The following is a 15,180-nucleotide window of genomic DNA, read 5'->3' as shown; positions in this document are numbered from 1 at the left end:
TATTTGTTCCTCATAATGTGAACCAAAAAGAAAAATCTCATTTAAAATTCATTGTATTAAACAATTTGCCTAATCATTTTGAATTTAAGTTTTGGGGGCATATTCCTAACACCACAGTGAAGTTAAATATTGAGCAATGGGTTCCCTAAATTATGTCTGCCTCAATGAGATATTGTGACATTTGTTGCCAAACCACTATGAATTATAACAACATTCAATAAAGGACAATTAAACCCATTTTCCATTATTCTACAATTCTATGGGAATCTATAGGCTATGGGAATCCTAGTAAATTTTCATATATTTGAAAAAATCTTCATGACATTTTAATAACAATAAGCTTTAGATCACAAAAATAAGAAGAAAATTAGAAAATTGCAAACACCTCTAAATATTCAGCTTAATTCTATAATACTACAGTGCTGCTTTTGTTCTTCATGAGAAGAACTTAAGTTTTCCCCCTAGAGCAAGGGTGTCTAATCTTTTGGCTTCCCTGGGCCACACTGGAGAAAGAAGAATGGTTTCACGCCACACATAAAACACACTAACACTAATGATAGCTGATTAGCTTGAAAAAAAAAAAAAGAAAAGAAATTGCAAAAAATCTCATAATGTTTTAAGAAAGTGTACCAATTTGTGTTGGGCTGCATTCAAAGCCATTCTGGGCCACATGTGGCTCAGTCCGAGGGGCGTGGGTTGTACAAACTTGCCCTAGAGCATATTTTTATTTATTTAAAAAATTAGGGCTCGGCGCGGTGGCTCATGCCTGTAATCCCAGCACTTTGGGGGGCCAAGGCTTGAGGTCAGAAGATCGAGACCAGCCTGGCCAACATGGTGAAACCCTTTCTCTACCAAAACCACAAAAATTAGCCGGATATGGTGGCGGGCATCTGTAATCCCAGCTACTTGGGAGGCTGAGGCAGAAGAATCGCTTGAACCTGGGAGGCGAAGGCTGCAGTGAGCCAAGATTGGACCACTGCACTCCAGCCTGGGCAACAGAGCAAGACTCCATCTCAAAAATATACAAATAGGCCGGGCGCGGTGGCTCAAGCCTGTAATCCCAGCACTTTGGGAGGCCGAGACGGGCGGATCACGAGGTCAGGAGATCGAGACCATCCTGGCTAACACGGTGAAACCCCGTCTCTACTAAAAAAATACAAAAAACTAGCCAGGTGAGGTGGCGGGCGCCTGTAGTCCCAGCTACTCGGGAGGCTGAGGCAGGAGAATGGCGGGAACCCGGGAGGCGGAGCTTGCAGTGAGCTGAGATCCGGCCACTGCACTCCAGCCTGGGCGACAGAGCCAGACTCCGTCTCAAAAAAAAAAAAAAAAAAAAAAAAAAAAATATATATATATATATATACACAAATAAAAACAAAAAATTACTGTTGGGTGCAATAGCTCACACTGTAATCCCCGCACTTTGGGAGGCTGAGGAGGGAGGATCATTTGAGCCCAGGAATTCAAGACCAGCCTGGGCAACATAGTAAGACTCCATCTCCACAAAAAGAAATACACAATACATGTGCTTTGCCAAAAAAATTAGTATACAGAAGTTAGTAATTTAAAAAGTGATAATCTAACCCTACTCCTTAAGAAGTAACTCCACTATTCAGGTGTGGCCTTCCAGATTGTTTTATACATATACAAATATATCCAGGTATTCTGTTTTGTCCTTTTTTTTTTTTTTTTTTGAGATGGAGTCTCGCTCTGTCACCCAGGCTGGAGTGCAGTGGTGCGATCTCGGCTCACTACAAGCTCCGCCTCCCGGTTGACGCCATTCTCCTGCCTCAGCCTCTGTAGTAGCTGGGACTACAGGTGCCCGCCACCATGCCTGGCTAATTTTTTTTGTATTTTTAGTAGAGACGAGGTTTCACCATGTTAGTCAGGATGGTCTCGATCTCCTGACCTCGTGACCCGCCCATCTCGGCCTCCCAAAGTGCTGGGATTACAGGCGTGGGCCACCGCGCCTGGCCTGTCCTATTATTTTTTTTAATCGAATGGACTGTTGCACATATTGATCTGCAAGTTGCTTTCACCTAATATACTGTAGGCATCTTTCTATGTCTCTATTTATGGCCTGACCTCATTGTTTTCAGTGACCAAATAATACTAATAAGCTCTTTTTTTTTTTTTTTGAGTCTCGCTCTGTCGCCCAAGCTGGAGTGCAGTGGCCGGATCTCAGCTCACTGCAAGCTCCGCCTCCCGGGTTTACGCCTATTCTCCTGCCTCAGCCTCCCAAGTAGCTGGGACTATAGGCACCCGCCACCACACTCAGCTAATTTTTGTATTTTTAATAGAGACACAGTTTTACCATGTTGTCCAGACTGGTCTCGAACTCCTGACCTCAGGTGATCCACCTGCCTTGGCCTCCCAGAGTGCTGGGATTACAGGCGTGAGTCACTGTGCCGGGCCTATAACCTCTTCAGAGGACTGACTCTATACCAGCACTGTACTAGAAAGTACTACATGGGTTATTCTTCACAACCCTATGAAGATGTTGCTATTTTCTTTTCATTTTATAGAAGAGGAAACTAATGCACAAAGGTTAAATAATTTGTCCAAGATCACACAGATAGTAAGAGGTAGTGGCCGGGCGCAGTGGCTCATGCCTGTAATCCCAGCACTTTGGCAAGCCAAGGCGGGCGGATCACCTGAGGTCGGGAGTTTGAGACCAGCCTGACCAACATGGAGAAACCCCGTCTCTACTAAAAATACAAAATTAGCCAGGTGTGGTGGTGCATGCCTGTAGTCCCAGCTACTCAGGAGGCTGAGGCAGGAGAACTGCTTGAACCTGGGAGACAGAGGTTGCCATGAGCCAAGATCGTGCCATTGCACTCCAGCCTGGGCAGCAAGAGCTAACCTCCATCTCAAAAAAAAAAAAAAAAAAAGAGGTAGTGTCAGGTCCCCAGATTCAGTTATATTCATTCCAGAACCTGTGCTCTTAACCATTATACTGTATTCCATTGAATGTCCAGATTTAATTGTTTCCCTACTGATAAACATTCTCCTTACAGTTTATGTTGCTTCCTGTTTTTTACAAATGGAATTCATAGATGTAGACTTTGTGGGAGTTTTTTCTAAAAAGAAATTTTTTAAAAAAATTATTGAATATTCCATTTCCCCCCACTAATTTAAATTCTATTCTTATCATGCTAAATATACTCAGATCTGGACTCTTCTATTCTGAACCAATACAACATAGTCTTAACAATGGTAGCTTCACAGCATTTAGAGAAAGACACACATCAATGCATCTAAACTCTTCCCACTTTCTCACATCCCAACCCCAATCCTGTATCCTTCTTCCTTCTTTGTGGCACTCTCTCAAAACTCTTATGCATTACAAACGTTTCAACACCTAACAACTTCCCGGTATTTCTATCCATATTTTCTTCCAGTCTCAAGGAGGCATTCCTCCTTTCCAAGGTTAACTTCTTCACCTGAGTTCTCATTCCCAACTGCCTCTACTTCACCTGAGACGACATCAGTAACCATCCTTCTTGTTTAACACTTGTGTTCCTCTCTCTCCACTGGCTTCTTACTTACCTCATCCTACAAGCACATACTGGTCTCCCCAACTTAAATACCAAAAAAGTTCCATCTGCCATGGCTTAATAACCAGTCACTTGGGCCAGGCACAGTGGCTCACACCTGTAATCCCAGCACTTTGGGAGGCTGAGGCAGGTGGATCACCTGAGGTCAGGAGTTCAAGACCAGCCTGGGCCAGCATGGTGAAATCCTATCTCTACTAAAATACAAACTTAGCTGGGTGTGGTGGCAGGCGCCTGTAACCCCAGCTACTCAAGAGGCTGAGGCAGGAGGAGAATCGCCTGAATCTGGGAGGCAGAGGTTGCAGTGAGCTAAGACTGCACCATTGGATTCCAGCCTGGGCAACAGAGTGAGACTCCATTTCAAAAGAATAATAATAATAATAATACAAAAAAAAACCAAAAAACACTCACCCACCCAACCACTCATCCATTCACCGATTCATCCTGTCCCTTCACACCACACATCCAGTAATTCCTCAAATTTTTACAATAGTTTCCACCCCTCTACTGAAACTGTTCTCTGGAACACCAACCAAATTAAGTCTTGTCTTATACTTCATTTACCTCTGCAGAATTCAACACTCATTTCTGAGGTTCTCTTTCCTCAAAACCCCGGATAGTTTGTGTCTCTTCTGCCTCTCACTTGTTTCACTTTTCACCATAAACATGGACATATCTTAAGGGTTCAGCCCTCTTCTCTTCCTTCACACTTTCTCTCTTCACAGAATCGAAGCAAAGGTTTTGACTTACGAGAGAGCTGGGTTTTATCCTGATGCTGCTGACTATCAGCTTTGTGCCCTAGAACAAATTATTTAAACTTTTTGAGCTTTAGTTTATTTGTAAAATAGAGACAATAACACTTCTTTCAACAGATTATTGTTGAGATCAAGTAAGATCACGTGTGTATAGAAGCTGGCTAAGTCCAGTGGGCAAGTGATAAATTTTGGCTTCTCCCTTCCCATACTCAACTCCCAAACCTTTGTCTCTGATCCTCAGCATTTCAGTCAAAATCTTCAATCATCTGCTATATCTTTTCATCCAGATAGCCCATCTTTGCCTGAAACTCAATAATCTTTTCTTCTGAAAGGAGGAGGAATCAAGAGCACTTTATCTGAAGAGCTGGCACCAGAACTCCTTTTAGGGAAGGCACTATCTTTTTGGAGGATATACCTTAATGAGCTACTTAGAATAGAGAGCAGCACACTAAGGGTATGTATGGGTGCTTTTGTTGCTTCTTGATGGAACCTAAACTGCTTATAATTTGTTTTTCTTCTAAGACATAAGAATGAAAAGTTAAAAAAAAAAAAAAAAGAAAGAGGAAGGAGACATTAGGACAAAGAAAGGCTGGGGTTGGAGAACTTAAAGAGTCAGTAAAACTCTCAAGTACAGTTTAGGGTAACGATGCTTATGATTCCTCTGGAGTTGTTTGCATTTCTATAACGTACACCCCAACTCATAATTCCCCACAAATCATTAATACAATCTGTATTTTGAATAGATCATGTGAATGGAATTTTTTGGAGAAATTGAAGAATGGACTGATGTCACATCTGTAATGGGGCAAAGGCAGCAAACTGAATCACAGGAGTCAAAATGATCATAATGTGAGTCCCTTGGGAATCCACAGAACCCTTCGATGGGGCATTAGAATCCTCTGTTCTGTGGTTTTGGGAAATTAGTGGGTTTTTGTCTAATTTCCCCAGATCTTGTGGCAAAGTAAAGCAACCAGCCGACATTTAGGACTCACTTCAAAAGCAGTTTCTGCTCCAGAATTCCAATTTCTGTCGATGGTATCTCACTTCTCTGGTCACCCAGGCTAAAAACGTCAGTCATCAAAGAAACAAAAACATTGAACATGTGCTCTATGCAAAGCATCCTGGGTCAAGACTTTAGTCCTTTCCAAGTTCAATTACAGTGGGTTATCTTGTAAGAGTCTCCTACCAAATCTCTACGCTTTCAGTCTCTCCTCCTAATCACTCATATTTCTTAAAAAGAGATATTCAGCCCGGCATGGTGGCTCACACCTATAATCCCAGCATTTTGGGAGGCTGAGGTGGGTGGATCACGAGGCCAGGAGTTCGAGACCAGCATGACCAACATGGTGAAACCCCATCTCTACTAAAAATACGAGAAAAAGAAAAAGAAAAAAAAAATAGCCGGGTGTGGTGGCGGGTGCCTGTAGTCCCAGCTACTCAGGAGGCTGAGGCAGGAGAATGGCACGAACCCGGGAAGCGGAGCTTGCAAAGTGAGCTGAGATCACGCCATTGCACTCTAGCCTGGGCAACAAAGCAAGACTCTGTCTCAAAAAAAAAAAAAAAAAAGATTTAATCCATTTTTTTTTCTTTTTTAAAGTTAGGGTCTCACTCTGTCACCCAGGCTGGAGTGCAGCGACCAGATCATAGCTCACTGCAGCCTTGACCTCCTGGGCTGAGGCGATCCTCTTGTTTCTGCTTTCTGAGTAGCTGGGACTACAGGTGCCCATCACCATGCCTGGTTAATTTTTAAAATTGTTTGTAGAGATGAGATCTCACCATGTTGACTGGGCTGGTCTCAAACTCCTAACCTCAGGTGATCTTCCAGCCTTGGCCTCCCAAAGTGGAAGGACTGCTTGAGCCCAGGAGTATAAGATCAGCCTGGGTAACATAGCGAGACCCCATCTCCATTTATTTAAAAAAGAAAAAAAAAAAAACAACCTACGTTCAATGCTTTTTGCTACCAAGAACCCCACCCTTTCAGTTATCAAGCTCTTGTATTCATTTTATCCAAAAGGCATAAACCCCTCTGTGCTGTTATGTTTAAGAGGTTTTTTGAAGTATAATAAATATGGTGTAAAATTCATCCATTGAACAATTCAATGATTTTGGCAACCATCATCACAATCCAGCTGAAAATATTTCCATCACCCCAAAATGTTCCATCATGCCCATTTACAATTAATTCCTACTCTTATTATCAGCCTTAGGCAAACACTATTCTGCTGTCTCTATAAATGTGCTTCTTCTAGCCATTTCATATAAACAAAACTCCTATGATATATAGTCTTGCATCTGGTTTCTTTCCCTTAGCATAATGTTTTTGAAGTTAAATCATGTTGTGTAGCATGTATCAGTAGTTCATCCTTTTAAATGAGTGAATATGGCCAGCCGTGTTGTCTCAGGCCTGTAATTCCTGCACTTTGGGAGGCCGAGGCTGGAGGATGGCTCAAGACTAGGACTTCAAGACCAGCCTGGGCAACAGAGTGGGACCCTGTCTTTACAAAACATAAATTTAAAAAATTAGCTGGGAGTGGTGGCATGTGCCTATAGTCCCAGCTACTTGGGAGACTGAAGCTAGAGGAGTGCCTGAGCCCAGGAGGTCAATGCTGCAAGGAGCTATGATCACACCACTGCACTCCAGCCTGGGTACGAGAGCAAGACGTTGTTTCTAAAGCAAAAACAAACAAAAAACTAAATTGCTGAGCAGTGTTTCATCATATGACTGTACCATGAAATAAACAATGGATTTTGTTTATCCATTCACCAGCTGATGTACACTTGGATTATTTCCAGTTTCTTGGCTATTATGAGCAATGCTGCTATGAACATCTGCATCCATGTCTTTGAGTGTACATATGTTTTCATTTTTTGGACAGATTCATAGGAGTGGAACTGCTGAATCATAAGGCAAATTTATGTTCCACTGTTTAAGACATTGCCCAACTTTCCAAGGCGGCTGTACTATTTTACATTTCCCACAGCACTTCATGAAGATTCCAATTTCTCTGCATTCTCAACATTTGACAATGTCTGCCTTTTCTATTTTAGTCATCCTAACCCTAATAGGTGTGAAATTGTATCTCATCGCAGTTTTAATTATATTTCCCTAATGGCTGCTGATGTGAGCATCTTTCCATGTGTTCATCAGCCATTCCCACATCTTTGTCGGTGAAATATCTAATCAAATCTTGCTTTTTTTTGAGACAGAGTCTTGCTCTGTCACCCAGGCTGGAGTGCAGTGGCCCAGTCTCCGCTCACTGCAACCTTTGCCTCCTGGGTTCAAGCAATTCTCCTGTCTCAGCCTCCCGAGCAGCTGCAACTACAGGCACCAGCCACCACGCTCAGCTAATTTTTTGTATTTTTAGTAGAGATGGGGTTTAACCGTGTTAGCCAGGATGGTCTTAATCTCCCGACCTCATGATCTGCCCGCCTCAGCCTCCCAAAGTGCTGGGATTACAGGTGTGAGGCACAGCACCTGGCCTCTTGCACATTTTTTAATTGGGTGGTTTGTCACCATAATATTGAGTTGTAAGAGTTCTTAATATCGATACACATCCTTTATGTGATTTGCAAATATTTTCCTTCAGAAAGTGGCTTGTCTTCTCGACTTCTGACTGTCTTTGGAGGTGGTAATGTTTTTAATTTCGAAGAAATCCAATTATTATTTTTTATTTGTATGGATTTTGCTTTTGGTGTCCTAAGAACTCTTTGCCCAATCCAAATCAAATAATATTTTTCTCCTATGTCTTCTTCTAGGAGTTTCATCGTTTTCACTTTGCATTTAGGCCTATGATGCATTTTTATTTTTTTTTTTTTGCTAGTGACAGGTTCTCAATCTGTCACCCAGGCTGAAGCACAGTGGCACAATCGTAGCTCACTGCAGCCTTGAACTCCTAGGCACAAGCAATCCTCTGCCTCAGCCTCCCGAGTAACTGATATCATGCCACCATGCCCAGCTAATTTAGAAAAGTTTTTTTTGTAGAAACAGGGTCTCACTCTGTTGCTCAGGCTGGTCTTGAACTCCAGGCTCAAGCCATCCTTCAGCCTTGGCCTACCAAAGTGCTGGGATTACAGGCATGAGCCGCCATACCTGGCCCCATTTTGAAAATAGCTTTGTGGAGATACAATTTATATACCACAGAATTCACCTATTTAGTGTGTGCAGTCCAATGGTTTTTAGTATATTGACCGTGTTATACAGCTATTCACCACTATCCAATTTTAGAACACTGCCATTTTCCCAAAAAGAAATCCATTAGCAGTCACAGTTCATTTCTCCCACTCTCCAGCCACTGGCAGCTGCAGGCGCAGCCACTGTGCCACTGCCACTAATCTACTTTCTGTCTCTGTGGATTTGCCTCTTCTGGGCATTTCTTGTAAACAAGATGATTCAATAGATTGCCTTTTGCACCTGGATTCTTTCACTGAGTATAATATTTTCAAGGTTCATCCAGGTTGTAGCACATATCTTCATTCCTTTTTATTGCCAAGTAATATTCTATTGTGCAGACCTACCATATTTTATTTATCAGCAGTTATTTTCATCAGTTGATGAACATTTGGGTTATTCCCACCTTTTAGCTATTATGAGTAATTCATGTGCAAGTTTTTATGTGAATGTATTTTCTTCATTTTTCTTGGGCGTATACCTAGGAGTAGAACTGCTGAGTCATCTAGTAACCAACCATCTGAGAAACTGTCAAACCGTTTTCCAAAGTGGCTGCCCCATTTTACATTCACACCGGCTGGGTATGAGGGTTTCGATCTCTCCATATCCTCACCAGTACCTGTCATTATCATTTTTTAAAATTATAGCCATCCTAATGGGTGTGAAGTGGTATCTAATTGTAGTTTTGATTTGTATTTCCTTGAAAGTTAATAATGATCATCTCTTCATGTGCTTATTGTCAACTGTATATCTTTTTTGGAGAAATGTCTATTCAAGTGCTGTGACCATTTTTAATTGGGTTGTCTTTTTATTATTGAGCATAAGAGTTCCTTATATATTCTAGATACAAATTCTTGTCATACCTATGATTTATAAATATCTTCTCCCATTCTCTGGGTTCTCTTTTAACTCTATAATCCATTTTGAGTTAATTTTGGTGATGTAAAGAATAGGTCTGAGTTCATTTTCTTTTTTGCTCATCCCAGCATCATTTGTTGAAACCACTATCTTTTCCCCACTGAATTGTCTCGGTCCTTCTGTCAAAATCAACTGACGATAAATGTAAGGATTTCTGGTTCATAACTCTGTTCCATTGGTCTATATGCTCTTCGTTGTGCCAATACCACACTATCTTGATCACTGTGGCATTATAGTAATTATACGCATAGTAACTTTTAAAATAGGGTAGTGATAGTCCTCCAACTTTGTTCTTTTTCTAAACTGTTTTGGATATTTTAGTTAAAGTGTTAAACTGTGCCAACTAAATAATTCCTTATTTTGTAGTAAGTTACTTTTTTTTTTTTTTTTGAGACAGAGTCTCGCTCTGTTGCCCAGGCTGGAGTGCAGTGGCGTGATCTTGGCTCACTGCAAGTTCCACCTCCTGGGTTCACATCATTCTCCTGCCTCAGCCTCCTGAGTAGCTGGGACTACAGGCTCCTGTCACCATGCCGGCTAATTTTTTTGTATTTTTAGTAGAGACAGGGTTTCACCGTGTTAGCCAGGATGGTCTTGATCTCCTGACCTCGTGATCCACCCGCCTCGGCCTCCCAAAATGCTGGGATTACAGGTGTGAGCCACCACACCCAGCCATAAGTTACATATTTTTAAGTGTATGGTTTCAAATCTAATATTAAATTGATACTCCTAAAGCTAGGAGAAACTTACATAAAAACTTTTATAGTTATTTGACAAAGACTTATTACCCATGCCTTTAAAAACTGTTCTTGCAATAGGAAAGACCCATTTGACCAAAATATATGTACTCTAAAATAACGAAAATTTGGAGAATGATGATGTAGACAGATGTGATACATCTACGGCTGGGTGCAGTAGATCACTCCTGTAATCCCAGTGCTTTGGGACCCTGAGGTGGAAGGACTGCTTGAGACCAGGAGTTCAAGACCAGCCTGGGCAACACAGTGAGATACTGTCTCTACAAGAACTTTAAACATTAGCCAGGCATGGTGGTATATGCCTGTAATCCCAGCTACTGAGGAGGCTGAGGCAGGAAGATCACTTGAGCCCAGGAGTTTGAGGTTACAGTGAGCTTTGATAACACCACTGCACTCCAGCCTGGGTGCCAGAGTGAGACGCTGTCTCTAAAAATAATTTAATTTTTAAAAATCTACAATCAGTTGACTTTAAGTAAAGGAGATTATCCTTGATTGTGTGGGTGGGCCTCGTCTAGTCAGTTGAAGGCCTTAAAAGCAAAAACCCGGGTTTAACCAAGCTAGCTGGTCAGGACTCTGATTACCATTCTGAATTTTTGTAGTAGGTTTACTTCTTAAAGACTTCAGCAAAACAAATTATTCCTATTTTCCAACTTGCCCAAATATGTGGAGGGAAACAAACTAGATTTATGAGGTACTGGTTTCTATCAAATTGTCTTTATAGTATGCCTGTTTCTTCCTGGATAGAGAAAACAGGCTTTTATCAATGTGGACTTTTATCAAGGTGGATACTTCTGTCAAAAGATGAGCTTTCATAAAAGCAACCATCTCCGCAAAGTCATACCTTTCTTTGCTAAACAAATGATCTTGGGCTTTTAAAGATGCAAAGATCTTAGAGAAGGATATATGACCTCTAACTCAAAAATTACGAAAGTACATCCGAATGTAGTAGAATCATGCTCTAAATTGCTTTCTATGCTAATATAGAAATGCTATACAGAAACTCCCACCATACTTTCTATTACTTAAATGATTAATATTCACACAATTATTAATAAATCTAAAAATCCCCTAATGCATGACATTATTCATTGTTGCACTGTTTGCAATAGTAAGATACCAAAAAAACAACTCACAGATGTTTATCAATAGGAGACTACGTAAAAAAAAAAAAAGATGGCATATGCATACAGAAGAATACTATATAGTTAAAAAGCACAGAGAAACTTATCAAATATGAGACAATATAAAAAGATCTCCAATATCTCTGAAAGCAAACAGAGCAAGCTGTAGAACAGCCTAATAGCATGCTATGCTTGCATTTACACAAGAAGCTCTAAAAGAATTCCAAAGAAACCAAAAGTGGTTACATGGGATGAGAGGTTTAGAGGGAGGCAGGAGAACCAGGTGGATGGACAACAGCAGGGAGAACAAGGCTTTCATGGTATGTGTTTTCACTCTTTTAAATTTTGAACCATGTGACCATATTACCTATTCAAAAATAAATAATTCCAAATAATTTAGGCTATTTATTTCTATCTACCTCTATTTAAGGATAGAAAAAAGCTACAAACCCAAGTCTCAACTTGAAATCAGCCATTCTTGATAGGATTTAAATGTTTCTATTTCAATGTGCATACAAAACTAAGAAGTTCCATTAAAAATACTAAGTAAAAAGCAATTTCCGCTGGACACTGTGACCATCGTTACAAGGACAGATGATGGTGTTTCTTTCTGAAACAACTGTTCCACAGGCAGTGCAGTTCTAGCCACTTTCCAGTGAGCCAGACAGCGGTCTCAACTTAATGAGCAAACTACAAGGCATGTCATCTGGAGAAAGCTGACTCTGCTACTTGCTTTGTTCCACTATTAGTACTCAGGATAAGGAGACTTCTCAAAATCAACCCAGGCTGATTTCTCTACAGGGACTTCAGTTATGACACGAAATAGCCTTCATTCCATAATCATGGAATGATTGTTTTAAGTCTTGTTTTTTGAGTACAAGTTCAAAACCCAATTCCTTGAGAGGCAGAGGCAGATGGTATAGTACAAAGAACACTAACTGCCTGAGAGACCCTGGCCATACCAGTTCATTTCTCTGGGTCTCCATTTGCTTATCAGTGAAATGAATGGGAGGCCAAGGCAGAAGGATTGCTTGAGTTCAAGACCAGCCTGGGAAACATAGTGAGATACTGTCTCTACAAAAAATTTGCCTGGGCATGGTAGCTCACGCCTGTAATCCCAGCACTTTGGGAGGCTGAGGCAGGTAGATCACCTGAGGTCAGGAGTTCAAGACCAGCCTGGCCAATATGGTGAAACCCCAACTCTACTAAAAATATAAACAAATAGCCGGTGTAGTGGCAAGCACCTGTAATCCCAGCTACTTGGGAGACTGAGGCAGGAGAATTGCTCGAACCCTAGAGGCAGAGGTTACAGTGAGCCAAGATCGCCCCACTTCATTCCAGCCTGGGTGTGACAGAGGGAGACTCTGACACACACACACACACACACACACACACACACACAATTAAACATTAGCTAGGCATGGTGGTCATGGCCAAACTCTCTTGAAGGTTCTTGTCAGGACTAACACTGTAATCCCATAAAGAGCCAGGTCAATTCAAAGATCACAAGAAAGGCGATACCTCTATATACAGCATGTATGCAAGTTCACGTAAGGTTTCAAATACACAAAGGTTTACTGACAGACACATGGATGTTCTGATCCTATTTTCTGTGTTTTAGCTTCAACATAAATAATTTGGTCCACTTGCTGTAAAGACTTCTCTCACAGATAACTTCTGATTTAACATGAATTACAGTTTTACAGTTAAACTGTTAAAAGATTGGTAGAGTGGAGAAGATTATTTAAGACAAAGTGTTGAGTATGCTAATTAACAAAAGTTTTGGTTTGGTCTATTATCTTTTTATTATCATCACCCAAGATTCATACTTGTACAAATATGCTTTGGGGAACAGCCTTCCAGAGGTTTACCTATGTTAAGTCCCACATGTGAAGGAGCAGTGAATACTTTCCTGACGCAGCAAACACTATTGGAAATTCCAGGCTCAGCAAAGTATACTCCATATTCTGATCAATAAAAGCCATGTGGTTTAAGAAAAACAGAGCCCACAAATACTGCTGCATATTTTTGTCTATTTTAAAAAGTTTTCCTCATGCCACCCTAAGAATATTTTTGTCTATTAAAAAACAAAATCTATGCCTTGTTTAGCATTGATTTTATGTAGTCATAATCAGTCAGAGCTTGATTAAAATACTAATGACCCACAGCTTTATCTTAGACCTTTCTAAAACAATTATTACATTAATCTTTGCAAGGATTCATTCTTTGGCACAAAAGCAGTGAGAAACACAGCTCTGGCAGACACTCTGCGGGGATGCGGGCAGGTTCATCGTCTGGCCCCTGCTTTCACCTGGCAGACACTGGACACACTGCTGAGAAACCAGCTCATCTCATTAGTATGTCTCTATTCTACCAAAAAGAGACGAGGCTCTGCTCCAATTCTGACACCTTATTCCGAGATCACCAAAATCTCCATCAGGTCCTAAACCAGAGAGAATGTGACAGCCATTCATCCCCATAAGTCTTGAGAATAAAATTAAAAGTAATTAATTAAAGTAAAATTACTTGCAATTAAAAGTAAACACCAGCTAGGTCATGCAATTCACACTGGCCCGTGCTCACATAACTGAACTATCTTCTTGTGATTCTCTGTTTTGCTGTCAAAATCCTCCTCCACCTCCAATGCTGATACCACAACCCAGAGGCTGGAGACATTTATCTAAGTGAAGAAATGATTCTAATAACAAACATAATACTTCTATACATTTCCAATACCTCTGCTCTGTCCCAGAGCTGGTCCCACTCCAAAACCCAGGCTTGCCACTACGCTAGCAAAGGGGCAATCTGAGTGACTCTGATACTCAGGTTACCAAACATTACTGTTACTTTTTTCCCCCCGCTTCTGACAGCCTCTGCAAAAGCACCCGCACTCCAAATACATGTTTGGCTTCCATCCTCTAGCAAGCAATGGAAGCTTTTCCAGGAGAAACCTAATTCTAACCTTTCCAGAGGCCCGGAGACAGCAGCGCAAGGATAGCACCTGGCGCAGATACCTGTTTGGGATGCCGAGGTCGCCTCCCCCGCGGCCCTCGGACCCCGCGAGGCAAGCGGGCTGTGGGTCGGGCCGGCTGGGTCCGTGCGGGGCGCTGACCTCGCCTGCGACGCCGCAGCCCTGCTCCCCAGGAGCCGCAGTCCCTGCGGGCACGCGTCCCCGTCACGGGGCAGATTACAATGGAGGCCACTCCCGTCCTCCGGTGGAGGGGCTCAGTGCCCTCAGTGACCCTGCCAGGCCCCGCAGGACGCCCCCTGGGCTAATTCGCCCGGGGCGGGGGAAACCTCGGCCTTCTCGAAGACCTCCCGCGCTCGAAGACCGTTTTGGAGCAGCCGCGACCACTGGGTCCCAGAAGACCCGCGGGGCCCTTTCAGGCCATCCCGACCCGGACCCCGGACCCTGCCCCTGCCCATGCCCCTCTCCCTCCTCGCGGCTGCGGCGCCCGCCCGCCCTCACCGGACTTGGGCGGGTAGCGGTACACGGAATTGGACGGGATGTCCACCTCCTCCACGCCCGCGTGCTGCCGGCTCGTCAGGGCCCCCATGGCCGCGGCCGCTGCAGCTGCAGCCCCGGCCCAGCCCCGGTGCCCGCGCCGCCCTCCGCGCCTCACCGCGGCCGCCCGCCCCGCGGCCGGTGCGGGGGCCGACTGCCCGCCGCGGCCGGCTCAGCTGCGGCGCTGCGGCTCTGGTGGCGGGGAGCCCCCGGCGCGCCACGCACCATCCTCCGCCCGGCACAGCGGCAGCGCCTCTACCGAGGGGGCTGCGGGGCTGGGCCGGGGGCGCCTCCGCCGCCTCAGGCCGCGTGATGTCAGCGGCTGCTCCGCGCGGGGACCGCCGCGGCCCCAGCCAATGGCGAGGCGGGGCGGGAGCGCCCGCGCCGGAGCAGCCAATGAGCGTGGG

The 15,180-nt window shown here is 43.3% G+C and overlaps 1 protein-coding gene across 5 annotated transcripts in view; it reads right to left on the bottom strand.

The window, feature by feature from the left end:
• Nucleotides 1-14,890, bottom strand: part of RNF157 (ring finger protein 157) — a 99,803-nt gene extending 84,913 nt beyond the window's left edge. For 3 of the 5 annotated variants that reach the window (XM_008011673.3, XM_008011675.3, XM_008011676.3), the window contains exon 1: nt 14,738-14,889. In XM_008011673.3, the coding sequence (XP_008009864.1) occupies nt 14,738-14,825 (88 nt within the window). In that variant the 5' untranslated portion in view covers nt 14,826-14,889. Of the gene's footprint in view, nt 1-14,737 lie in introns of all 5 variants that reach the window. The other 2 variants (XM_073005005.1, XM_073005006.1) reach the window with 2 other exon arrangements.
• Between the last annotated feature and the right edge of the window lie 290 nt (nt 14,891-15,180).

This window comes from Chlorocebus sabaeus, chromosome 16, assembly GCF_047675955.1.
Source record: "Chlorocebus sabaeus isolate Y175 chromosome 16, mChlSab1.0.hap1, whole genome shotgun sequence".
In the NCBI taxonomy this organism is placed as follows: Eukaryota; Metazoa; Chordata; class Mammalia; order Primates; family Cercopithecidae; genus Chlorocebus; species Chlorocebus sabaeus.
This window is presented reverse-complemented; position numbering and strand designations above follow the sequence as displayed.